Source organism: Octopus sinensis, linkage group LG5 (assembly GCF_006345805.1).
Source record: "Octopus sinensis linkage group LG5, ASM634580v1, whole genome shotgun sequence".
Taxonomy (NCBI): Eukaryota; Metazoa; Mollusca; class Cephalopoda; order Octopoda; family Octopodidae; genus Octopus; species Octopus sinensis.
Genome location: NC_043001.1, coordinates 38,121,494 through 38,149,486, shown reverse-complemented (window position 1 = coordinate 38,149,486; position 27,993 = coordinate 38,121,494). Strand labels below are relative to the sequence as shown.

Sequence of the window (27,993 nt, the reverse complement as noted above, 5' to 3'; positions counted from 1 at the left end):
GTAACGTATGTACTAATGTAATACGTAAAATTGGGAGTGTTAAATTGTGGAATTTGTGTTCTATGTATGAAATGGAAACGAAGACGCCAAATAATGTGTATCAAATCTCATAATTATCCCCCTTTACCTATCCTACCTCGACATCCAATTACCCGCCAAATTGTATGCGCAACCAGCAGCTTGAAAAGCTAACAATTTTCATTGGTCTATTATTTGGTATGATGGCAATTTAATCCAATCACATTTATCGTCACTGAAATTAGGTGTAGGAGTCGACCATCATCTTACCCTCGTGTTAGAAGCAGCTTCGAAAAGCTCTACGGTAAGTTTCTTTATTCAAGGAGAAATCGTTGATTTTATAAATGTAATCTACCTAAGTTATTCGTTATTACTGTAAGTTAATTTATTGTAATATCTGTACACCAGTGGTTGTTATTATGTTGAGTGTTAAATTGTTTTTCTTCCTTGTGACCATTATCTTATTGACTGCATGTGGGGTGTCTGGGGCCTCCCTTTTCTTTAGAACCTTCTAGTTAATTGCAAATATTTAACAGAAAAAGCAATTTCAATTATCTTACGAAATTCATTTTAACTAATTTTGGGAATATCTTTGTTCATGATATTTTAAGAATAATCGAATTTGACGTTCTTAAGTTACACAAACAGTATTACGAAATGATATAAGTTGAGTGATAAAATCGACGACTTCACAGCGCATTCTAGGTGAAATACTTAAGTTATAACGTGTAACAGAATCATAGTCCCAAATTTGTAATTCTTCTGTCAGTATTAGAGGATAGGAAGGCTCTTTTGATGCCACATGTTTTCTCTCGGTTCTCTCTGATAGTCACCACCTCTTACTAACCCCCATATCGCTATTTCTCTGGCAAATGTAATTCAGCCATATTTAACTCAATACTAATGTGAGTCAGCTTAAAACATACTCTACATATCTCTTTTAGTTTTATCCATCATTTCATATATCATTTATTAGATATAGAATTTAAAAAAAAGTGAAATCGCTGATTGCTTTCATGCTAAGAGGGCATTATTTCAAGGTCTTTCGTGCATTCTGCACTAACATATGTAACGGAATTATATTTAACTCTAGGGGTCATTGACTGCCCGTTATTAGCACTAGTTGAGACTCTAAAACTTGTTTTTAGCCGATATGAGCGTGTCATCTTGTGAAATGTTTGCAGCCGCCTGTCTAACGACGAAGAATAATTTCGCTTGGGGTACTGACACCCACATGCCGTCGTCATTGTGCAAATGTCGAAGAAAACTATCATTTAACATTTTTGCTTTTCTAGTATTACGTAGGGTTAACAATACACTTTTAATGAATTATAATTGAAAGTCGTGGCTGTGTTGATTGTTCCAAATAGTTCTATGGCTTCTAATTTAAGTCGCAGTTTCTGACTGGTTGAAGAACCGACATCTATAAATGGCAAACTGTAAATTATTTTCTTTCGTTTAGTCAGATGTATGTAGCCATAAACTCTTACCTTGTATCTTAATCTAGCGTATTTTTTCTATTCCTATATTTCAGTATCTTTCTATTGGTCTTAGGTTTTATATTACACTAGTACTCCCTCCTTAGCTTTCATTGAGCTTGAATCCTGGAGTCGGCGATTTATTGAAGTTTAGTAATGTAACTTTTTGAGGTGTTGTCCTGTTCAAAACCAGTTTTTTTTATTACCTTTACCGTAGTAAAGAAACATTTTTTTTTCTATGAAACTGAATTAGTATTTTAAAAGAAGCGAAATATTTGTTTTAATTGTTGAAACTGGGATTACGAAACATACACGTGCGAGTTTCAGGTTGACTTAAATACGAAAAGCTTCGCTAAGCGACTCGAAATATCCCAATAAACACTAGCTTATATACCATATACGACTGCGATTAACTCCCGACTTCAGGATTAAAACGGGGGAATATTTACTACACTTATCGTAAACAAATTAAGCTTCGATCGGAACTAGCTCCTGTGTTTTTCGTCTGCTTGCATACTATGACATATTAACATCTTAAATGATATTAAACTGTTGCTCTTAATATTTTTTCTGTTTTCTAGAAATGATAAATTCTTTGCCGGCTGCCGTGAATTTTTTTTTTTTCTTGTTAACAGTAATTGTATCTCTAGAAGCCTAACGCCTGCAGACTTTTATGGGGTTTTTTTCCCCATCCTTTGCTCAATGAAGCACGTGTTTTAATTTGTCGCATCTTATAGTTAAGAAATTAGTATGATTCTCAAATTGAATATTAAAGATACTAAAAATGTTAATAAAATTGAAATTCTGAGGCCTTACTATTTCTATATTGAAATGCCTCTATTATATAATTTTAAAATATCCGTATTTAGTCATATGTTCTCAAGGAGTACGTTTTCGAATATGTAATTTTAAGGAGCCTATGACTTAATTTTAACCATTGCTAATATTTAATTTGGGTTTTCCAGTGTTCAGTTAATGTTATTATTAATATAGTGTAAGTTTTTATAAAAAAGGAACGCCAATTAAAAATTTTTTAATTTTCATGTAAAGGCAGAGGTGAAGACATTCACATTGCTCTATTGTTAAGAATCTCCATTTGGAACCACGTGGTTTCTGGTTTGTGTGTATTACATATGTCAGAGCCCTTCCCTAATCACTTGGCAACGATGTTGGTTTGTTTACGATTCCAGCTGATCCGCAAAAGGACGACAGAAAAAATACCAGACTTGAAAGTACTGGGAACAATTTGTTCGTTTAAAAAAAAACTCTCGAAGGCGCTTCGTCGGAGCTGAACAACTGAAACGAGTAAAGAAAAAGATGTGTGTAGACTGCTTAGCATTTAATTTTTTTGTTTAATTTCAAATCATTCTCTCCCCGTCTCAACCTTGTTCCCTCATAACTCTTCAAAATATTTTTAATATTTAGCTTTTTGTAGATTACGTAATTTCGAGGTTGAATGGTGGTAACTATCGCGCGCTCGCGTGTGTGGAGTGGTGGTGGTCTGAAACTTCTCTCCCCTTCTCTCCCAATTTTAACACGTAATCTGCACTCAATATATCTGCAAAATTTCATAGAAACATTCTTTTTAGGAAAGTTATGAAAAAAATCGTGGTACACCTCACTAGTTTGTCTCAAACATTGTTTTACGTTTTTCCTTACGGGGGAAACAGCTGGCATGTGCATCATTTGTATACATTAGCATTAGATATTTCTCGTTGCTTTCAAGGATGTCGAAAATATGTCAACAGATGTACAAATTGAATTAGTTACGAGAGCTACTGTACACGAAAAAAATTATCGTTTTTTTATTTATTTTATTTTTTTTGTTAGAAAGTCTTTACGGATTCCGAAATTGGGTAGTAAAGTTCCACAAACACGGCTATTTTTACTGTAATTTCATAGTAAACGATTGTGCCCGGCATACATGTTGCTGAATTTGTGGAATAACGTTAGAGATGCTGTGCTGCCGAAGTGGAATACATATTTGTCTCATTAGAGTAAAGAATTCCACAAATATAAATCTAATTTTATGGATGTAGTAATGATAGAAAAAAAATAATCCCAACAAACGTAGAAACAGGAAGACGAAGATACCCTGTATGTCTGGCTTCAAAAATACCAGCGTAAGTGCCAAGATTTGTAGGAACTGAAGGGCTTTGAGGTACTTGATCTCCTTGCCTTATAGGCATAGCACACGAAGAATAGGATACTGAAAATGAAAGACTTTTACTATTTAGTGCTAGTGGGCACTTTTCCTCATAAAATTTGCTTTCAATATTTTATTCGGTGAAGGTAAAGAATACGCACACGCAGTGTTTACGGTTACGTCGAAAACGGGTAGTGTGCTCTTTACCTCTGCCTTTTATTCTCAACTCCAAGTACTGGAAGTGCGTGTAATATTTTTTTCCATCTGCTAATTTTTACAAATACACTTAGTTACATGGACACTTCTTGGAGTAAATCTATGACTGCTGCAAAGACAACTGAATGTGTACGCGTTCATAATTGTTCTCTTTCGGTGTTTAATCTTACAATTCCTCTTAAAACTAGAATACGTTAATTTATAAATTGTCTCCTCGATTTCACACTCTCCTTATCCATCTTTGAAGCAGCAAGATGTCTTTTTCTTTGCTACTCTTTTTCAAGTGGGATAATTATATTCTCTTGATCTTTACCGCCTGATTACTGAGTTACAGGACATTGTTTACAGGAGACAGGAAAAACTGAATTCTCAATCATGTGCTTCCATTCAGTTTCTGTATACCAAATTTCATTTGTAAGGCCTTGGTCATCCCAACGCTCTAATGAGGACACCTTAAGTTGCCATGCCGGAACTACATAGTTGCAAAGCAAACTTTGCAGTTACACCTGCATGTGTGTGTGCATGTGTATACCTTCATATATATATATATTATATATTACATACTTACACAGTGTCCATGTCCATCTTGATAAAACATTAGTCTGCATCCAGTAGTGAGGTCCCAGAGCTTAAGAGTTTAGATTTGTGGAATATGGACTAAGCTTTAAGTTGTCACCACTCCCAGGTTTGCTGTGGCTTTGAGTGATAGTACCTGTCAGGTGCTCCAGTTATCAGTCAGATACAAGGTGGTCTTGTGGTTAAGTTAGGTGGGACTTGGTGGGAGGACTATCCCCTAAATGTGTTGCACAGGTATTTTCGTGTGGGCATGTCCTGATATCATATGAACCATTCTCTATCTTTAACGATTAAATGCGATGTATCTCAAGAGTATGCCTCCTTGACAAGCAGATGGCAACCGGAATCTATTGCTGTGTCTCCCAGTATCATAACATTGAGGACTGAGTGTACGATCAAGGAGTCTCATGATGCAAAGCTATACTATTTAAAGATACATATTTCATGTAAATATCTATCCAACTGTCTATGGAAATAGATGCAAATAATCAATTGAAAGTTTGTATTTAGACTGGAGATGTCTTTCATTGCTTTTTCTTGTGTGCAGCATGCACACTAATTTGGAGGAGGGAAGAAAGTACGAAAAAGATATTAATTAAAAACTTGATTTTTTACTCTATATAAATGTGAAGCTATACCTATGAAAAAAAATTGTTAGAGAATTTCAGATACATGTAATGTGAAAATTTTACAAGAAAAATAAAAAATTAGGGGTTGCTCTCTTGGTAAAAAATAAAGGTAGTACACTGGCTGACTGAATTTTTGGTATATTTGAAATTAGAAATGCATTCTTGTTTGGTTTCAAAGTTTATCATTGCATTTATCTTGAAAAATTTAAAGGTGTAACACATTGCAATCAATGTTGGAAACTGTTCAATTTTCTGCTGCCACTGACTAATGTGAAAGGTTGGGAATTTGCTATTTATGAAGTAGTCACCTATTTCAATTTCATTTGATATTGTTCTGTATGGAATTCTTCAGTCCTTTCTGGAGGAAAGTAAGCTTTCTCCTTTAGTCCTGGATCAAATATTTGAAATTTGGACTAGGGCATAATTTGGCTGACTGCTTAAATTTATACATACACACACATACACATTTTTATATTGTCTTAGTTTACTAGAAAAACTAAGAAAATAGTTGCTTCTAAATATTTTTTTCCAAGGAAAGTGCACAATATATAGGTGTGGTTGTGTGGTAAGAAGCTTGCTTCATAATCAAATGGCTTCAGGTTCAGTCCCTTTGTTTTGACAAGTGTTTTCTACTATAGCTCCAGGCCAGCCAAAAAGCCTTGAGAATGGATTTGTTAGATGAAAACTGAACGAAGCCCGTCATATATATTTTCATTTAATGTTTATTGTCCATGCTGGAAGGCTGTACCAGGCTCCAGTTTGATTTGGTATGGTTTTCTACAGCTGGATGCCCTTCCTAATGCAAGCTACTCTGAGAGTGTAATAGGTGCTTTTATGTGACACCGGTATTTGCCATGACTAATTTTGCTCAGCTTCATGGGTCTTAAGCACGACAATGCCAAAAGTCTCGGTCATTGCCTCTGTGGGGCCCAGTGCTCGAAAGGTATCCCTTATGTGCCACAGGCATTGGTGCCAGTTACATGACTCCCACATCAGCCATGACTAGGATTTCACTTGGTTTCCTGTCAAGCACAGCATATCACTAGCCATTTCCTCTGTGAAGTTCAATTTGAAGATCATACTTTGCCACTGTCCCATGTCTTCCTGGATCTACTTCTTTCTCTAGCTTGCCCACCTGGCAGTTGGTCTATTTTTGGCACATTTTCAGCATTTATCGTACCTGTGCATCTTCTACCCGAAATTCTTTTCTGTGCTCAATGCCAACCATCACATTGACCACCAGATAAGGGATTGGGGGACCTTGTCAAAGACTAATTAGAGGTTTATCTTCGGCTATGCCTTTTTTCCTGCAGCTGCCTTACCAAAAATTTAGCATCAGTGGTACTTTTACCTGTCACAAAACCAAACTGCATTTCATCTAGGCTAATTCTCTCTCTCCCTAATTAGTTGTGCTAATACTCTTTGTAACTTTCATAACCTGATCCAACAATTTGATACTTTTGTAATTGTTTTTGAGGCATCATCTTCAGCTTTGTAGCAGTTGGCTATGGTGCTGCTGCATCAGTCATTAGGTCTGATTCCTTCGTGAACCACTTGATTTACAATACTGGCGACTAGACCATAACACACACCACCAGATGCATCTCGGTGATGATTCCTGATTTGCTTTCCCTGTCTTCCAAGGCATTGTCAATTCAGGTGGCTAGTCCCTGAATTGGGTCAACATTTGACACTCTCCTCCTTGCATTCATTCTCCACGTTCAGCAGTCTTTCATGAAGGCATTCCCAAGCCTCTTTGCAGAATAACTAAATGCAAGTGCACCATCTTTGAGGTAGCCTGCAGCAGAATATCATAAAAGTTGTCCTTCTGTTCCATTGGTAGGCCTGCTTGTGGGGCATAGGCAGATATAATTGTAGCTATACTATTCTGCAAAGCTAACCTGAGCTTAAGCACTCGCACATTTTGACTACCTCTATGACCTTATCCACCCACTTCTCAGCAAGAAGTATCCCCACATCACCTATCCCATCACTGTTACTTTCCCAGAAGATTTTATACCTGTCTTACCTGTGAGGAACCTGGCTGAAGCCCTTCTACACCACACCTCTTGGATGCAGCATATGCCAACATGCTTCAGTTCAAGCATCTCAACAATCTCGCTAGACTTATATATACATATATGTATATCTTTGTATCTGTTTGTTCCCCCACCCCAACCAGTGTCAGTGTTTACATCCCTGTTATCTTGGTAGTTCAGCAAAGGAGACTGACAGAATAAGCACTAAGCTTTAAAAAACAAGCCCATGAGTCAATTTCTTCATTTAATGTCTGTTTTCCATGCTGACATGGGTTGGAGGGTTTGATTGGAAACTTGGGAGCTGCATGTTACAATCTAATTTGGCATGGTTTCTACAGCTGGATGCCCTTCCTAATGCCAACCACTCCAAGAGTGTAGTGGTTGCTTTTTGTGTGCCAGTTACAAAAACCAGCATTGGCCATGACTACAATCTCACTTGGCTTGACAGGTCTTCTCAAGCACAGTATATTGCTAAAGGTGTAAAATACTTCAAGGCAGTGCTCCAGCATGTCCATAGTCAGGTGAATGAAACAATGATATACTGCTAAATATGAAAGTATTCATTTGAAGCATAACTGAGTGGTTGAACAGTTCGTTTTCAGAATCACAAGTAGTTTTAGGCTTCCACTTTAGCCATGGCTTACCATTTCCTTGTGAGCAGTGGAGTTGGTAGATGGAAATGGTACTGGAGCCTATTTGTATTGCATCTTCCCATTTGTGCATTGTTTGTACCTCTTATCAAAGCATTGGCTTTTGTGGTTTTCATGTGAAAGCTAAATTGGCAATAAGAGTCTCTGACTTTAGACTGCTGCCTCACCTGCTTTTTCTATGGGTTGAGTTAGTGAGGCAATATGCTGCAGCCAGACTGCCTTCTTGGTGACTGGAAGGATTTAACTTTAGGAAACTTGTGTGTGTAGTCAATAATATTGATACATATACTAGTGTGTGTGTGTATATATATATATATATATATATATATATATATCACTTTGACCGACCAGTCCGTCAGGCGTCCATTTGACATCGCTGTTCACTCATCTCTGGATCGCGCCTTTCTCATCCACATGATCCCAATCGTCCTCCTGAAATCGTAACCCCACCGTCGTAGAGGTCTTCCAGGTGGTCTTTTCCGCTCGCGTGGGTCCACCGATTATCGGCGAGCCGGGCGATGTGTCCAGCCCATATATATACCTATAATCATAAGATATGTAATTGCTTGCTTGTTTTAGAGAAAGTTTTCAAAATTGCAAAAATGGAGCACTAATTTCTTTTTGTTTCATATATTGCATCCTCTTCTTTTCATCTGTGTTAAGATATAAAAAATGAATCTACTGAAAACTTTTCTTTTTCAGGTTACAACTTATCAAGTAAACATGGCGGACAATGACCCGTGAGTATTTAAGATATAAAATTAGTATAATTTAGAAGTTAAATTTAATAACGGTGTATATAACTTTGACAGGTCTTTCAAAACCTGTTTTTCGTGTATAACTTTCCTCCAGATTATTTTGAAGTTGAATGTATTCATGCATTTATGAAATCCAGCACTTCTCATTTTAATGAAATATCCAATTCATAATCATACATAGTTTTTTTTTTGTTTACCGTAAATTTTCTTATACTATTTTTAATGTCTTCTTTGAAAAATACTTCAAATTAAAACTAGTTGCTTGACAACACAACACCAGTATCAATTTTTTGTCCATTGTAAAACCTTTCTGAAAATCAAAATGGAGAGAAAAAAGTCTCCAAAAATTTGTAGTGCTCACACATATGTGGACAGTGTAATTCAATTGTTTACTTAGTGAAACCACTATTTTCATCTAGATTTTGAAAAATACATTAAAATCAAAGATTTCTCTTGTGAAATCATTGCATTACCTGTTGTTGATGCTATTGTTTACACTCAGAAATTGAAACGTCTGATTCAAAGTTTTTGTTTTCTGTGACTCTAAAGATGGGTTAATCTAAATTAAACATGAATTTCAATTCAACCAGCATCAGATTGTCTGAGTGCTTCAAACTCTTGAAATGCAGTGGGGCAGACACAAGATTGATATATGACCAATTATTAGTTTGTGTATGGTTATGTATTTTCATTTCTGTTGGTAGTAATTTTGTGATAATACTAACAATTTTATTGGGTACTGCTCCACCTGAAATACTGCTGGCCAGTAATTCAAACTGACCATGTATTTATAAGATACAGGCTGGTTTTTGTGAGATGCTACCACCTACTTACAAAGTATGTCATATTAGCAGTCTGATATGCTACGTAGTTTTATTTTACAAAACTGATGCAGTTTTTTAGCAAATAATTTGCTGTATGTATATAATGGGTATTTTAGAGGGTTAAGAATGTAGGCAGAATTATTTCTGTTTACAGATACACCCCTCTAATAGTAAATGAAAAAGTGATTAGAACATTCTGGATGTATAAAGTAAATTTTCCAGACTACTTGATCACTTACATTTTTAATTTATAATAATGGAAATAAGACTTGAAAATTATAAATAGCAATATCTTTAATTGTATAAAATTTTATTTCAGACAAAACAATGCAGAAGCTGATCCTGAGGAAGTAGAAACAGATGTTGAAGAAGGATCAGAAGGTAATCCTCAATATTTCAATTATTTTAACCTGTGGGTACAGTGTAAATTTAGAAGCATATTTTTTATATAAAAAAAATATTCGAAAGGGTTTTAATTTGTGTGCATGGGTACTATGAAGCACCAGCTTTGCTATGGAAGGCAGCCTTGAAAAATTTCTGAAGCCACTGTAATCAAATTTATAGGCATGGGGGGTGGGGAGAAAAATTAAGTGAATAAAAATGTCTTTCCTTCTGCAAGATTGCAAGAAGGAATAGCAGTTAATTGGTATCATGGTTTTGAATTTAGTGCCAAAAAGCACTTGGTCGTCTTCAGCCAAATCTACTCATAACGATATTGTTAAATTCACTTTCCAATGAAGAAATGAACTATGTGAATTATTTATAAATATATAAAAGAATATTGTCTGGGGAGAGTCATTTTCTTTTAGTTCCTTATTTAACACACTCGTGTGTTAAGACACGAAAGAAAATAGGAACTCCCCAGACACAATGTTTCAACACAAACTCTCAAAGAATCTTGCAAACCAGATCTCAAAATAAAAGTATTATTCATAATAAATATTACAAAAGAACACTATTATTCATATAACTCCTTTCCTTAGCAAAGCTGGTGCTTCTTAGTACCCTAATAATATATATATATATATATATATATATATATATATATAATTTGCCACATGTAAAGATAGTTTGATTATTATTATTAACCCTTTTGATACCAAACCGCCTCTGGCTCTGTAGTATAAATGTTTTGTTTTTGAAAGTTCTGAATTAAAATCTTAACCTTATTCACAATTTACATTCCTAACACTAGCTTAATGATAACCAAGTTATTTTACTAAATTCTTTGTTTAACCCTTTAGTGTTCAGATTATTCAAACATAATGCTTATTGATTCCCATTGATTTGAATTAACCATGCATTATCTCATATCAAGATCTTGATGGTGTAATTACTTAATGTAGAATAACATTGTAGGGTAGGTGTGAGAGCCTGGATCTGGTCAGTTTGAACATAAAACAGATTAAATATTTTGGCCGGTTTAAATACTAAAGGGTTAAAATAAATGAAAGAAACACATAGCATCTAGGCAGAAATATGGTAACAAAAGGGTTAACTTGAGTATATTATTTTGTTATAGGCTATTGTAATTACAATTGCTTCACTAATTTTCTTTCAGATGCTCCACAAACTGGATCTACAGACGTTGCTTGTGAATGGATGCAAAATCCTTTTGAATTGGCTGCTCTGCAAGATAAGCTAGGCAGTATTATTGGTACTCCATCCACTTATATTCAAAGGTATTTTATTTTATTTTGTTTGTCATTTGACTGAGTTTATGCTGGAGCACCACCTTTGGTTGAAGAGATTAACCCTATGGCACATTCCTTCTAGGTCTAGAACTCATTCTATCAGTCTCTTTTGGGGACATAAACGCACCATCAGTTGTCAAGTGATACCACACACACATGATGGGCCTCTTTCAATTTCCATCTACCAAATCCACTCAAAGGTTTAGTCAGCCTGAGGTTATAGTAGACACTTGCCCAAGGTGCCATGTGGTTGGGAAGCAAGTGTCTTAGCACACAGCCATACCAGCACCTATTCAAGCTATTATAGCTTTCCTGTTGCTAGATTTACACAGGGTTGTTACTTATATTATAAGCAGTTAGATATTGTTAGTATGATTTTACTACCTTTTAACTAGCCCTTCAGTAGCACCTTAATAGTTATCTCTGTTACTAGCATTTAGTATTTTAGGCTATGTCTCTGATTTGCTCTGCTTTCTATAACACCTTGTAAAGTGCCGTATTTCAATATATTAGATAATATTCTGTTTAGGGAGAATCAATTTCTTTTTGTTCCTTGTAATGTAACACTCACTGGTAAAATTTCCACTTATTTCTTATTTTTATTTTCCTAAAATTTTCATTGCATCTTGCAACCTTTTCAATAGTTTTGACTCTAGAGTCAAGAGTTGAGATATTGAGAAGGCTGCAAGACGCGACGAAAATTTTAGGGGAAAAAAAAAGAAGAAAAAGTGGTAATTTTACTGGTGAGTGTTACATTATAAGGCACAAAAAGGAAGTGACTCTCTTCAGACACAACAGAATATGCTTCAACACACGAACTCGTATAAAGAATCTTGCATACCAAATCCAAAAACGGAATTTTCAAAAAAACCTTCAGGCAAAATAAAAACAGTCTAATGGTTAAGCATCAGGAGGTAAATTGTGTTGTGGACCTGTGTTTTTTGTAAAATCAGAAATAGTGTTTGGTGTCGTAATTTTTTGCCATGTTTACAATATCGTTTTCATCACTTTCGTTATCGAAATCTTCATCTGACGAATACTCACTGATATCAATATCAGATTCATCCGAAGACAAAATACTTTTGTTTTTGTTTATATCTTCTATATCATCAATTGTAACTCCTTCAAAGTCGGAATTGCTACTTGCTGACACCATTTCTTTCACAACAATGGTAAACACTTCTCTTTGTGGAAATAACCATGTGGTTTAAACAATTTCACAGTATTTATACTTGAATAAAGGCGGGAAAGGCTTCATCTTGCATTATCTCAAAGCTATAAGAATTCAATAACGTGATTTTTTTATTTCTTAGCGATTTCATAGAGCTTTCGAATACGGCTGGTTTGAACAAATAAAGCGGAATTAATTTTGGCCGGTTTGAACACTAGAGGGTGAAGCCACTTAAGCTGCTCATAGATCTTCTTTATCATTTTGTGTTTAAAAGTTAATCTTTTCATATCCTACCAAACAGGCAACTTTATGTGGGTAAAGACCTTTAGCCTGGGGTGCTGCTGTTTCTCTTTATTTTACCGTCCGTCTTTGGCACTTGACGTTTTTATAGAGGACCCATTTCTCATCACCCGTCATTATTCGGTCAAAAAAAAATAGTTCATTCGTGAGCTGTGACAGCAAAGAAGAGCACACATTCACTATGTGCAATTACACAAAGTTTGTGAGGAACCCATTGACCAAATTTGAGTTTTCCAATGGCATGCCGGTGTCAATGAATGGTTGAATGACCAAATCCAATCTTCTTTGCCAGTTCCTCAACAGTTACGATGGGATTTTGTTCCAGGGTTTGAAGGATGTCCTTGTCTAGGCTGTAGTTTCCGGCTCACTGTTGACATTGGCTTATGCTTATTGTCTGGCTTCCATCTACTGTATTAATATTCCTCGCACTTTGCATTGTATTGTTGCTTTTATTGAACTTGTAAAGCAAAATATGCTGAATATTCTCCTTTGTCACTTCCTTTGAAAAAGTAACTGAGAATCAAACTGCACTCTTCGAAACTTCTGTTTTGCAAGATAAAATTGTTAAGTGATTATTCTGATCAAAATTAAAGAGAAGGTTGATAATTTTTCAGCATTTTCCATTGTTTCTATACTAACAACACTTGACAAAAAGTTCAGTGCCCAATGTAACCTGGATGAAAAATCAGATTGAAGTTAGACATTGAATATGCACAGAAGAAAAATATATATTGCTCTGGTTATCATCCCCAAAGCCTTAACTGCATTTGATTCATCGAATAAGTTGTTCATTATTTAGTTGCCATTTTCTGAAGAAAGCTTCATTTAACAAAGAAAGTGTGCAACAATTTGGTACCATGTGGGTTGATGTTAACAAACAGAATGAAAATGGATTATAGAGGAAAGAATTAAGCAGGTCTTAGTTTTTGAGCAGTGTAGGTTGGGCTGGGGTACTGTGTGGATCTGTGTTGTACAGGGATGTTAGGTTTGTTTGAAAAACTTCCTCTTATGCAAACTTTAAAATTTCCTTCAAAGCTTATTGTTTTTCTTTTTGTTAAAATTCAATTTTCTGAAAGAATAAAGAAAACAACTTAAATGAATTATTCATGAGTTAGTTGCTGTCTACAAAAGTGGCAAATATTTATGTAAATATAGTTATAAAACAATCATATGAGCTAATAGTAATAGTGCTTACTTGAAAATATTGAAATTTTGTTCCCTTTTGGTTTTTAGTTATGACTGAAGTATTAGAATTTTCAGTATTTGTAATGTAATTTTGTAGGATAATGGTATAGCTGTGTCGTTGAGTTATTATTCCAATCACATAGTTTCAGATTCAGCCTCTCTGCACAGTACTTTTGACAATTGCCTTGCACCAACCTGGTTGGATGTGCTTGACAGTAAATATGCTTATCTTGTATGTCTTTACATTTGCTCTTTGAAAATAGCTAAGCTTTAAGGGATAGTCATTGCTTTCAAGGATCCCTTACTTGAAATATATATAGGTATGTATTAGTAATAGGAAGGACATCTGGCTGTAAAAGAATGCGTTAGTAATATTTGTGTAACCTATGCAGGGTAAAAGAAAATGGATCACAAATGAACGTTCTGAAGGACTATTAAAAGTGCACTTGAAATTTAACTTCTTTAGTATGCTTCTAAATAAAATAATCTCCCCACCTATAATTTAGTTCAATTCTAAAATGAACTTAGAAGTCATAAATCTTATTTTTTGATATGAAAATTTCATTTGGGCACGGCAGGATTATAAATTTAGAATTTTCAGTTATAGAATTTTACTGGGTAATTCAAATTTAGCTGTTAAGTATTGCTGTACGAGTTAATGTTAAGCTTTTGATAAAGGAAATTGTGCATTGATGTGCTTGTGGTTATTTATAAATTTCCTAAATGTATTAACATTTTGAATTTTCTTGCTGTATGTAGACTCTACAGTGCCTTTTATTTAATCCCAATAATCATACTCTGTGTTGGATTTTTTTTTCTTTCAGTTTACCTAAATGTGTTAAGCGGAGAATAAAAGCCTTAAAGAAACTCCAATTTGAAACAACTAAAATTGAATCTGATTTCTATGAAGAGCTTCACTCATTGGAATGCAAATTTGCTGAGAAATATGCTCCATTCTATGACAAAGTGAGATTTTCATTGTAACTATTGAGTTAATTGCTTATGCTTTAATGTTAATTTTAAGTCATTTTAATTTTACTTTCTCAACTCTTTTTGTAGAGAAAAGATATTGTGAATGCTAATGTTGAACCCACAGATGAAGAATGTGATTGGTCGAGTGATGAAGAATTAGCAGTATGTATCACATTTTCATGCACCAGTTTAGTGTCAATAATATTGACATTAATGTACTAAATTCTCTTTTTTTTTTAATTGAAGCAAAAGTTGTGCATTTTAGAAATATAAGTAATGTATGGGTTAAGTGGCTAATTTATTGCATGGGTAATTTACATCTGATTCAATTATTTTGTATAATGCTTTAGTATTGAATGGATTTAAATTCTGAAATTTTTGATTTAAAGTTTAGTTTCCATCAAATGTAATTATTTATAGATATGCTAAATCTAAGCTATAACGCTTGTTTGAAAATGGTTCAGAAATAAATTTGTTCCTGTGTCTGATAAGTAGCTTTGCAAATAGCTGTCAATATGTATGATAAAAAAAAAATGAAATTACTTTTTCTCCATACTGAAATTTGAATATTATCTTTTGATGTGGAAATTTGTGACTTAGATTCAAGTAGGTTTAAATTATTTCTTCCCAAAGTGTTTAAATATGAAATAGCTATAAATGAATATGGAATTGTAAATTCTTTCTGTACAAAAAATTTCTGCTTAAAAGATAACATCTGCATTTCCATGCTTGCATGGGTTTAACTGAATTTGAGGCAGGTTTTCTACATCCAGATGCCCTTGTTTCCAGGCAAGTTAGTTTCCCCATTGCTAGACATGTTTGCTCAGAGCATTGCAAATGACATTCCTTGGATGGCACTCATTTACAACTATTGTGATGTCAAGACAAGGACACATACACTCATGGGTGATTGGACAAATAAAAGAAAGGCACTTAACACATTTAGTAGGAATTACACTATTATTTAAAACGGTTCCATTCAGCCCAATGTACCTTAGTGTCATAACAGCCACCAAAACCAACAAGCTAGGTTTCTGTAAGGAGCATACAAAGCTTAAGATTGCATAGAGTTGCATCAAACTGTTTTAAATATTTCTAACGAGCATGTAATAGAGGTTCAAATTTTTTCCAGGATGATATGCGAAATAAAGCCGCAGTTGAGGATAAGCCAGAACAAAAAGAACCTGAGGTTGAGGTTTTAGATGGTAAGTATTTAAATTCAGTTATTTAGCTATTAACACAACTGATTGTCAAAAGATGTAAGCAATATAACAATTATCTTTTTCTGATATCATTGGCTTTTGTTTTCCAAAGCTGGTATAGGTTGGACTGAACATTATAGTCTGTCATTTGTTATTGGGAAGTCACTCCTAATGACTGGTTATGTGACATTAATTCCAGTTTCTTTGGCTAGATGACCCTCGTATTGCCAATCATATTGTAATTTGATCTGCATACATTTTCTTGTGGCACCAACACTAAAGCGCCCATTAACCTTGGGCATGTAGACTGAGAAGGGAATGTGAAGGAGTAATAATAGTAGAAAGGCTAGAAATAGGTAGTTATCAAGGTGTAAATATATTGTACTTGGTAGCCAATGGCACATCTATTTATGAGAGGAAGGGAGCTAGACATCAAAAGGACTGAAAGGGAATAAGGCAGAATCAAGAGTATAAAGGAAAGTGCAGGAGTATTTGGAGTAGGCAGTAGAATAATAAATGAGCAAGACAAGGGTGCTGATGAGTTAGTGGCAATAGGGGTACACCCAGAAAATTTAGTGCAGAATGTAATGTTAAAGTGAAGCTAATTTATTAGGTGGAGTGGTAGTCCAATGCAGTCTGTTGGATATGGGTTTAGAGAACAGCGAGTCATGAAAGTGTATGGTGCAATTTGCATAAGTGTAGAGATAAGTCTTTCTTGCTAAAATACAATCTGCAAGTAAAAGTTGATGTATGGATATTACTGAGGTTTTCTGAAACAGCAATTGGGAATTACTAAACATCAACCTATCAATTGTAAAGTTTTAATTAAAATTTTATTTATTTTTTTCCAGAAAATACAAAAGGTATTCCTCATTTCTGGTTGACAGTCTTCAAGAATGTAGATATTCTTTCAGAAATGGTTCAGGTAAATAGATTACTTTCAGTTACAAATGTGTGTTGGGCATCCATAATGTCGGAAGAAAACTGACTTAATTTCTATTAGCCCTCTTTTTTTTTTCTTCCCCCTCCCCCTCTTTCTCTTCTGTTGAGCTAGATTATAAATTAACCAACTGAATTGGCTTGTGTTGCTTTACTAGTTTTCGTACAAGTTCACATTTGTTAGATATTGGGTGTAAATTCAATAGTTTATTTTTCTTTTTACTTCAAAACCCTAACAAAATCTTGTGAGTTCTGGTGGGATTTCAGCTCTGAAAAGATAGCACAACTGTGGCTAAGCATTTAAACTGGCCATATCCAGCCAAAATGTTTACCCATTTTGCATTGAAACTGGCCAGATCTGGCTTCTCAGACCTACACAAGTCATAAAACAAACATTATTGAGATCTTGAAGCTGCATGTTATGATTTATTCAAAACAATGTGAATAAGCATTACATTTGACAGTAATCTGAATACTGAAGATTTAACCCACCACTATGGGTCTACTAAGCATGCTGTTCTGTATAGATTAACTGCATGGTTTTCTATTTTTGTATATTTGATGTGTCAGTTTTAATGGGTAGATATAATCTATACATGGGGCTCAACGTTGACAGGAAACCTTTTTTGGGTACAAAATGTTTTGAGATTTAAGATTTTTTTTTTTTTTTTTGCCAAACATGAAAAATTTGTACATTGCTTATTTTTGCCAGTTGTTAGTAACACCTTTGTTTTCATTATCTTTGAAGAATTGTAATTAATGTAAACTTTTTTTTATCCTCCATTTAAATTAGGAACATGATGAACCTATTCTGCAACATCTTATTGATATAAAGTGTGTTTTCTCAGAGAAAGACCCAATGGTGAGTTCTCTTTCTGGACTTTAACATTTTGTAAGGAGTTGGATAATTCCTAAGTTATGATGTACAATTTTTAATCTTGAATAAGTGCCACTTAAAATAATCTGATGGTTATTATTTACTCATTATATGTAACATTAACAGAATTACCAACTTGTTGAAATGAAAGTTCTTTACGTTTTCATTTTACAGGGTTTCACCTTACAATTCTACTTTGAACCAAATGATTTTATCAAGAATAGTGTATTAACAAAGAAATATATTATGAAATCAGAGCCTGATGTAAATGATCCTTTCTCCTTTGAAGGCCCAGAAATAATAAAATGTGTTGGGTAAGTGGGTAAATTCTTTTGGAGCCAGCTGTCCACTAATTTTTCTCCTCTGCTTCAGTCATTAATAACGCTTGTCAAATCTTTGTTTCTTTTAGTTGTCCAATAGAATGGAAAAAGGGAAAAGATGTTACTGTGAAAGTGTTGAAGAAAAAACTGAAGCATAAAGGTAGAGGAACGACAAGGACTGTTACAAAAACTGTAGAAATTGATTCCTTTTTCAATTTCTTCAATCCTCCTACAGGTAAAATTTTCTGACTTGTTCTATCTGCATAGATTATTTTGTATGGTGAAATGTTGAGTTATTCTAAAAAAAAATTTTTATTTCTTTTTAGTTCCTGCTGATGAATCAGAGCTGGTAAGTTTTGGCTTCACATACATTTTGATTTGAATTTTTTTCTTCTCATTTTACATTTTTATTATTTAATTTTTTTAAAATGTTTTTTAAGGATGAGAATGCTGAAACAATTTTGGCAACAGATTTTGAAGTTGGGCACTTTATACGAGAAAGAATCATCCCAAAGGCTGTTTTGTATTTTACTGGCGAAGCATTGGAAGATGATGAAGATGTAAATATTGATTCCTCCTGTTCTCTAACCCATTGTTATATTTGTGACTGTTCTCTTATTTTAATTAAATTCTAAAATCTTTAAATTTGTTTCGTAAACCATTAATTGGTTTCATATAAAGATCTGTCTTATGAATTCTCTCATAACTATTCTACGGGTAAAGTCTGAAATATACAGTCTTAATTTTTCGTTCTGGAAATCAAATATAAATTTTAAATTACATTCTCAATTGAATACTGTTCTGTCACAGCTTTATCCCCCCTCACCACCATACTTAATACAGTGCTAGTCAACAGATTACTTCATTCTTTGATACATCTACTTGCTTACATCAGTAACATTATCAAATTATATTGAACTGTCAATATTCTAGTTATTTGTAACATAGCACAGGGGGAAAATGTGACATAAATTTAGTTTGTATAGAGAATTCTTAAAGGAAGTTTTTGACTTTTATGCTTCAAGGTATTGTTTTACAATTTTATTTGCATAAATTTTTTTTCATTTCAGTATGAAGAGGAGGGTGATGAAGAGGAGGTAAGTTAATGCTTAAATTAGTTTGAGAGACTTTAACATGTATCTAGATTAGTTTTAAAATGAAATATTGTTTCACTAAAAATTTTATCAGTTCCCTAGAGAATCTGAAACTACTTAATTCTTTAGTGTTCGTATACCTAATTCTACAGACTGAAAGTGCTTCCTGGTTAAAATTTTTCACATAGTAAGCCATCATAAATTATCAGTTAACTGTCACTTAGTAATTAAATTTCATTCGTATAAAATTGTCAGCAACTACAGACTAAAGAATACTCCAAATAAAATAATTAAAATAGAATGTTAATTGTGCACCATATTTAGAACAATAATTGCAAATCCTTCATTTGGTTTTTTTTTTTTCTTTTCTTTTTAATAGATAAATTCTGACTAGCTTTTTCTTCAGTTTTCTACTATAACAGGTGGGAAGGGTTTTCATGCAACAATTGCTTTCACCACTTCAGTATATTCAAGAAATACTTTGTATGACTAGGAGTGCTGTGGAAAATATCTGTATTATGTTTACTATAAATCAAGAGCTAAGATTTATTCTCTTCGCTATAGCTTTGGGTTTGTTTTTGCATATTTGGATTATGCCATCCGTATGGTACCCTTTCTTACCAAAAGGTGTTTTGTTCTTCAAATTTTATGAATTGACATCCCTATAATTTAACAGTTCAGTTCAGTTACAATGTTTGTGATACTAGTTCATCTTAATTTTTCTGCTTGTTTCATCAGAATTAGTTGTTATCCATTGAAGTGCACACTTGAGCATGAGTGTTAAAATGTGTTCTTGCTAGGCTTTATGCATCCAAGTGATAATCCCACTGCTTGACCATTGGTTTGACAATTGTAATTTTCAGACTATGGTTAAGGGGTACATTGGTATCACTTAAGCACAGTTATTGTTGGAATAAGAAATGCAAGTCTATTGGCAGGCTTTTCCATTCAGGTTTTAGTTGAACAAGTCTTTTCTGATAATCATTTGACAATCAATAATTAGGGAGTGTTTATGTTACATCTTATTTTCTGATTCGTTTGAAATACTTGGGATAAAATTGATTTTAACATGCTCTGAACCCTTACTGTATATGATACAAAGTTATGTATAATCTTCTATATTTCAATGAACCCAATTAAAGAAAGAATAAAAAGTAAAATAATACCTTGTTTGACTGGAGTGGCTGATGGTGTGATGATTAGCTGTCTGGTTCTCCAAATATTTTCTAAGCAAAATCTTATTAGCGGCCCATTCTGCAAGGCTCACCAAAGAGTTTTCACTAACCTAGCCAAACCCGTAAATTATTGTATGTATTGTAGTTAAGGGGTAGAACTGCCAATTTTGTGAGCAAATCGTTGTTTTTGGTGAATGCTGTAGATTCCTATTAGTAATACTTTTGAGAGGTACAGGTGGTTTTGAGTTCAATCCCACTGTCTGACATCGTGTCTACACCCTTGAGTTGACTAGAGCTTAGTGAGCGGATTTGGTATGGAGGGGGTGGGTTGAGTTCAGACATCCTCTCATTTGCTGGATGTAGACCATATCCTGCCTGTATATGTTCTCTGCTTAGCAATGTCCAGGCTGTGTTTGATACACTTGGAGTCCTTGCTTGGAAATGAGTTTGGTTGACATCTAACCATAAAAAAATTCCTCAACTTACACTTCACTTATCCGAGTCATAGAAGCTAGACATTAAAACACTAAAAGGTTTTCTTAGAAATGCAAAAGTGGACATAAATTTGTGTTAACTGATATAGGTTCAACTGCATGTTTTTGTAGAGTAACTCTCCCTCTATACAAGTGTGCTTTTGAAGTCACCATCTCAAGTGATAAATTTGTACCTCATTGAGCCCAACTTACGAGCCCTTTGAAAAAATTCAAGCATGCACTGTTGTCCTTAATGCACGAGTCACTTTAATCTCATGACTGCTTTGTTTTTGAGTTTCGTAAGTCATGGAGAGCAGGTGTGGTGTCCATTCCATGGACTGTTTCTCTGTTGATCATAAATCTAGATGTCATATTTCATGAGATAGTGTGTGAGGTCTCCACTGCCTTGAATTATTTCCAGTAGATCAGCAAACTTCTACCCCTTAAATTCCATGTCAAATGCTCAAGTATTCTCTATATGCAAGCTTTCCAGTATTCAGTCTTCTCTTATGCACTGTGAAGTAGGACCAAGTGTGCAGCAAGCCCACAGTTTGTGGCTTGTCTGTCTTAATCAATTTGTCCACTTGCTGGCAGTTCATTTCAGTGTTCACAGTTGGTTTCCCATTGTGTAGTTGGTCTTCAATGCAAGTTTTCTTTCTTTGAACTTTATCTGTATACATGGCTCTCGGTGGTGTCCTCTCTAAACAACCTGTAGCCTTCTAAGGATGTTGGCCTGCCTGCACCTCTCCTACATCAAGAACTTTGACTTCACATTGCTTCTGTTTGGGATCTATTATTTACCTGCAATGGAGAACAGGAAGAAGCTACAGTACCAACATGTGCAATTTGAACAACGTATGTCAGTAGATAAGTTATTCCAATTTTTGATTCTATTCAGAACAACCCTTTGTGTGTGTTTGTGTAAAATTATATATTCCCCTTATTGTTATACACCTTTATTTTCCTAACATTGTGATAAATTGTTCGTCCATGTAGTCATAGCAATTTTTGAAGCTAAAGGCCATTTATAAATACCCAAATAGATGAAATTGTTACTTTGTAATGTTGTAATCTGTAGACTGTCACTTGTCAAGCCATCAAATGTGGTTGGAGGAAGAAAAGTTTCCCCAAAACAGCCGTTCAATTTCTCATAAAATTTATCATTCTACAAATTTGAGGTGTCTAACTTCCAGAATGAAAATGACTTCATTGCCAGTCTGTTCTGATCATTAATGAAAAGCAATTTTTACTTAATGTTTAGATTGCGGATATTTGATTTTATACTAGTCATGATCTTCTTGTTGATTTTGAATCTTCTATGATTCTAGTTGTATGCTAAATTTTTATATTAGGTTTTTTTCTCAAAATCACAGTAGTGGCTAAGCAACCTGTTCAATACAGTGGTTCCTCTCATTTGAGGAATAATTTGAGCCTACATATTGTGGTTTCCTTTTTTTCATATTGCGTTAGTGTGAAAAGCTGCTAGGCTCTAGGTGTTATACAAGGGTGGTTGCAAGACTTATTTTTCGAACTAATGAGAGGAGCACAATTAATCATTTTAAAGAATACCCCTCTTGGCAATGTTTGCAAGTCTGATCTGAAATTGTTTCAGGCTTAAAGTGGTGACCCTGTAAAGGACTCAGCAAAATATTCAGTCTATTCCGTTTTGTGGGCTTTTAAAAAAAATTTTTTAACCTGGCAAGTTTCTACTTTGACTGTATTGTAGCGTAAAATTTTAATTTCTTACCCAGTTTTTATACTAGTCAGGATGTTTTTGTTGCATGAAATTAAAATGTAACTTTTAAATACTTATTTATGTTAATTTTCTTTTTAGGCTTGTAATTTTAAAATAAAGTGATTATGTTGGGTTCATTAACTTAGCAATTTTTCCCTCTTTTTTTTTTGTTTTGTTTTTTAACATCCAAGTGTGTATAACGACGAGCAATGTGGCCCCAGAATTTTTCATAAATTAACTTAGCTATATTTTATTATTTTATTCCCTCAGTTTTAGATGCAGACAAATAGGGGATAGGGAACACTATATACTTGTTGGATCTTCATAGTTGTGTGAAGATGACAGTGAAACTTCTTTACAATCTATTGTAAGTACTATTCCAAGTGTATAATACCTAATATAAATTAATGTAACTTGTTGGAGCACCATTGCTTGTCCTTCACATGCCATTTCTGGGTTTTTAATATTTACTTTTATCATTGTTAGTGCAGTGATATTACCTTTCATGGATTTTTTCTCATTAGATTTGCAAAATTTGTTCAAGCTAAGGTAAATGGATTAATCATTAGCAGCCAAGATGAATTTTCTAAATGAAATATTAAATGATGGGGCTTTTGCTTTTTTTTTTTTTTTTTACTCCACACTCCTGCTCATAGTATAAGGAAAGCCAAGTGTATTTTTATTACTAGCGGTTAAATGAACCTTTGCATATGCTCACTTAAATGCTATCTTTTTGTATATTTAAAAATTTTAACATTTTTCAAATATTGTCTATAGCATTTTGTTTAGTGGTCTTTGAAGCTTTATTGATTGTTCCAGATCTGGCATTGTAATTTTGTCCACAATCCCTCCTGTTTATATTTTATCACTGGTGGGTATCCTAAGATAAGGACACTGGTTGTAGTCTTACTGTAGTTCCTAGTTGCCCACTTTTCTCCTGTTTTCATTCTTGCACATTACTTTTGTATATTAGAACACTTGCATAGAAGAGCCTGTTTAGATTTTCAATTTTGGTCCTCTGATTAGATGGCCACTGGACACACATGAGACTAGAGTATTTCAGCATAGGTATGTGTGTTAATTTGTTGTGGTCTTTAAAGACAGGTTAGGTGTCTGAATGGGTGTTGCTATGTTAATGTAAAGTTGTGGTGATTGGTATCCTGGCATGTCTGTTGTCCTGCTTTAATTTGCTAGTTAAAGTGCACACTTGTTGCATGGGCTGTCTTTGCTTCCTTTCAGCATGAAGGTGACGAGTATGATGGAGAAAATGACCCAGACTATAATCCTGAGGTAAGACCTCAAAACACCTAACATGATTTTTAACACTAACCATTTTATTTGTCCTTTTTGAGGGAACTTTTACAAATTAATGGTAGTGAGTGTGGAAAGGATGTTTCTTATTAGAAATTGGTTGTCATCTTGAATGATTTTTCCTTCGGTCATGTCTTAGTTCTGTTCAAATTTGACTTGGTGTGGAGTTTCTTGTAAATCTAATCTTCAAAATATATATATATATAGAGAGAGAGAGTGTGAGATAAGGAATAAATGCTTAATCACTAGACATAATGGATTGGGTATTTTATTGCTCTGCTAAACAGTATCTAGAATAAGTTAATGCCATTTCCAAGTAATTTCAGATAATGTAAAGAAAATTTTTTAAACCTATTTCGTTACAGTTTTGTATATTAGATTAAAAAAAAAACATTTTTTAGCTCCATTCCTTATTTAGTCTATGTACAAGGCTTAGTTGGATTAATATTTTTAAATGTGTAAGTTTTCATAAACCAGTAAGCTAAAAATAGCCCAAATATTAGATTAGTGATGTCTGTAAAACTGAGAGTAACATTTAAATCCAATATGTCTACTAAAAGGAAATTACTAGTTTTTTTGTTTTTTTTTCCTCAAGTGATTTCTGACCTAAATCGGAATTCTTGTAACATTGATGTAAACTTGGTCTAACATTACTAATGTAATGGTGCTTTCTATTTTTTGAATTTATTTTAACTGCCTAATCAAAGTGCCCAACTTTTAATCATTAATAACACAACTTTGGTACACCCAATTAATTGGCTTGGTGTTGGATTATACTGACAATACTACTTCACCTTGTGATGGTTTAAATTTTTATTTCACACAGCAGGTACACAATTTAAGTATTTGAATAGGTATCATTGGGGGGGGGGGGCTCTCGGCTTTAAATTCGATTTATAAAGGTGCATGCATGGATGTGCAGTTAGGTTTGCTTCCTAGCTGTGTGAGTTTTGGTTCAGTCCCACTGCTGAGTACCTTGGAGTTTTATATAGCCCCCAGCCATACATAGGCTTTGTGAGTGAATTTGGGAGGCAGAACCTAGAAGCCTGCTGTGTTTGTTTACATTTGCACTCAGTTGCTCCTAGTGGTTTTGTCGTGAGCCAAATTACCTGATTTCATATTTTTAAAGGTGTGAAAAACTGCGGGTTTGCAACAGAAGTCATCGGGCTAATTAGAAAATACCCATGCTGATTTTTGACATTTTTATTTCTTAGAGTAATGCTGCTGGGTAGTGAACATGGTATTTCATAGCGAAGAGTATCTGAACTTCAATCCAGTTACAGCTACAATTTGTCATTCTTTTGCATTCCTGTGAAAATGTGTAGTAAAAACTGCTAGTGTAGTAACTCCTTGTTCTTCTTAGCACTGAGTGTACTCAAAACTGAAACTATATATACAGCACAGTTGCTCTGATTCAAAACCTGGCCTCTTTAGGAAGACAAATTCTTTGGTCATACTTTAAGTCATGTAAACCTCAAATTTGATAGAAATTTTAAAATGTTAACTCTTTATAACATCTTAGTTCTTAAATAGAATTCAAAGACCTGATTGTAAAATGATATAAGTTAGATTATGCATTTAGAACTTATATCTGAACTTTTCCTTTTTCAGTCCGATCAAGGGAAGAAGGACTGTAAGCAACAATGAACCAGTGTGAGATGTCAAACTGAAACCATCAACTTAGAAAATGGCCAAAGGAACATTTGACCAATAATGGGTCACCACTCTTCATTCTGCAATGTCAAATATTATAAATGGGGAGGGTGGGAAATTGAGAAGTTTTTTTTCTCAGTTTACAGTGTTGGCATATAAAAACTGACCTGTTAAGACTGATTGAGGTGGGTTACAATTAACCAGACATGAAATAGAAGTTGGTTTTTTTTTTCTTCACCTTACCAAAGATTAAGATATTGTGACCAAGAACACTTCAAGGAATATCTTATTCCTTTATAAATTAACTTGAATTTTCTTGTGCTTAATCTCTTTCTCAAAGAGAAGAACATGAGGGATAAAAGCTGCTTCTAGAAACTGAACAAAATAAACTTCCAATGTTGTGCACGTGTGCTTTTCATGGTCTACTTATTTGTTTTATTTTAATCTTTCTGTCTGTGCACTTGATTCCTTGGCCATAGCTACAGGTTTTTAACCATGTTTAAGTCAAAACATTGGAAATTTATTTTGTGCAAAAAAAAAAGAAAAAATTTTAAAAATTGACCCTCTCCATGCAATCTTTTCTGGAATATTCTTTGAATAAAGACATATTTTGACTTAGTTAACTTTCAATTTTGTTAATTTCTTTTTTGTGTTTACCATTATAGTTTCCTTTTAAATGGGTGGAACTGGATTTTTGTTTTAGGAATGTGTATATAATTGTAAAATGTTTTTTTTTTATGTTCGGATTGAAGCTGACGTGTTTACTTCAGGTTGCAGATAACAATTGTGAGAGGTAATTGTCTATGATAGTTGAGTCGAGGTTTATTCCCCACTCTCTGTAAATCCAGTTTCTTATAGCGTATCTGATTTACACATTATTAAGGATTTTATATAAATGCAATAAGTTATTTAATTTTGATAAATTTGTACTGATTTTAGGTGATTTGAGAACAGTTGTCACAAATTTGATCTTCAATTTTATGAACTTATTGATTCATTATTAACAAAGTTTACGGTAGACATATACATACATACCAGGTGTCCAAAAGCAGCTGGAGACATTGTGGGACAAACTCGTTCAGACTTCTTCTGACCAGCACCATCCAGTGGGGTTATATTTCTTGCAGTGCTTCTCCCTTGTTCCTTCATTTTATCCATTACAAAAGACAGGTGAGCTTCCATGAAATTCTGTTTTTTGCCTGGAAAACAGCGGCCGAAACAGTTGTCATTGCTTCAAACAGCTTACAACAATGCTGCCATAAGCAAAACACAAGTTCGAGTGGTTTTCACTTGTTGCTTGAGGACCAGCTTCGTTCAGGGCAGCCATCGGCCTCTTAAACAATTGAAAATACCAGAACTCTGTCACTGAACAATTGACGAACTTGATATGATTGGTGTGTCCTGGAGCTCTCATTAATGAGTTTTGAGTGAGGAATTGCATATGAAAAGAGTGCAAAATTTGCTCCTTGCTTGCTCGCATATCAACTGCAGTCATGAATTGAAGGGACACTATGGAATTTGCAGAGGTGAAGATGGAATTATGGTGGCATTAAAAGGGTTCCAGTACTGCTTTGAACAGTTGAAAATGTGCCTGGACCAGTGCATTGCTTTAAATAGAGAATACCCTGAAGGCAGCAAAATTAAACGTGTAAAACTAAGTGAATAACATTGCAAAGTTAGTTTCTTTTGGGTACCCCCAATACATACGTTTAAAATATGATTGTATACTGGAATTTTGCTTTTAACAATTCTAATTGATTTCTATTTATTTCATAATTTTGTTGCTCCATAACTTAGAATTTTCTTCCATTCTTTCTATTAGCTCAAGAGAAACTTCACTGTCACTTGATTTGTGCATGTGATCGTACTCCATTGTCCTTGTGTAATTCAAAAGATAATTGAAATTAATGAAGTACTAAGCAAAAAAAAAAAAGTTTTAATATAATGAAATGTGTAAGTATTTCAGTTCTCATAAATGGTGTACACCACAGGATAACTTTAAAAGGTTAAGAATAGAAGTAACCATTGTGATTCTTGAGGTCAGGTACTGTGATAATGAAGTGAACAAAAGCAATATTTTATTAAAATGCATAAATATGGAATTTAAGATTTTTATTTAACGTCTGTTGTCCATGCTGGCACACTGGAAGGCTGCACCAGGCTCCAGTCTGATTTGGTATGGTTTTCTATGGCTGGATTCCTTTCCTAATGCCAACCTATCTGAGAATGTAATACATGCTTTTATGTGCCATTTGCATGACACCAGTGTCTGCTGCAACTGCAATTTTGTTCCAGATGGAAATTTTTTTTCATTTTAAAACCTTCAAATGATTAGATACCTATAGGGTGCTATTTGGTTAATGTATTTTCTGGTATACCTTTCAAAATTTATGCTAACTGGTTTTACTTGGTTGTGACCATACTAGAGTACCACACTGAGTGGTTTACCCAAATTGAGAACTATCCACTTTTTTTTTCTCTCTAAAAGTGTTATTCATGAGTCTCTAAGCCAATACTAGATGCCTTGCGCTTGCAAGAACTTGGTGGCCCAAAGGTTA

At 34.1% G+C, this 27,993-nt stretch overlaps 1 protein-coding gene across 6 annotated transcripts; it reads left to right on the top strand.

Moving 5' to 3' along the window:
- The first annotated feature begins 184 nt into the window (after positions 1–184).
- Positions 185–26,062, top strand: LOC115211620 (nucleosome assembly protein 1-like 1). Of its 6 annotated transcripts, none has more exons than XR_003881673.2 (17): positions 202–322; positions 8,455–8,492; positions 9,654–9,715; positions 10,896–11,016; positions 14,509–14,650; positions 14,744–14,818; positions 15,789–15,861; positions 16,710–16,783; positions 17,591–17,659; positions 17,849–17,988; positions 18,084–18,229; positions 18,321–18,343; positions 18,435–18,554; positions 19,065–19,091; positions 22,742–22,838; positions 23,711–23,761; positions 25,394–26,062. XR_003881673.2 is itself a non-coding variant. In XM_029780234.2 (16 exons), exons 2-16 carry the CDS (start codon positions 8,476–8,478, stop codon positions 25,427–25,429), a joined length of 1,176 nt encoding a protein of 391 aa, XP_029636094.1. In that variant the 5' UTR covers positions 185–322; positions 8,455–8,475; the 3' UTR covers positions 25,430–26,058. The 6 variants fall into 6 exon arrangements, 2 of the variants coding, with proteins under 2 accessions (XP_029636094.1, XP_029636095.1); XR_004999394.1 differs by lacking the exon at positions 22,742–22,838 and adding an exon at positions 19,468–21,591; XM_029780234.2 differs by lacking the exon at positions 22,742–22,838 and having other exon boundaries at positions 185–322; positions 25,394–26,058.
- The last annotated feature ends 1,931 nt before the right edge of the window (positions 26,063–27,993 follow it).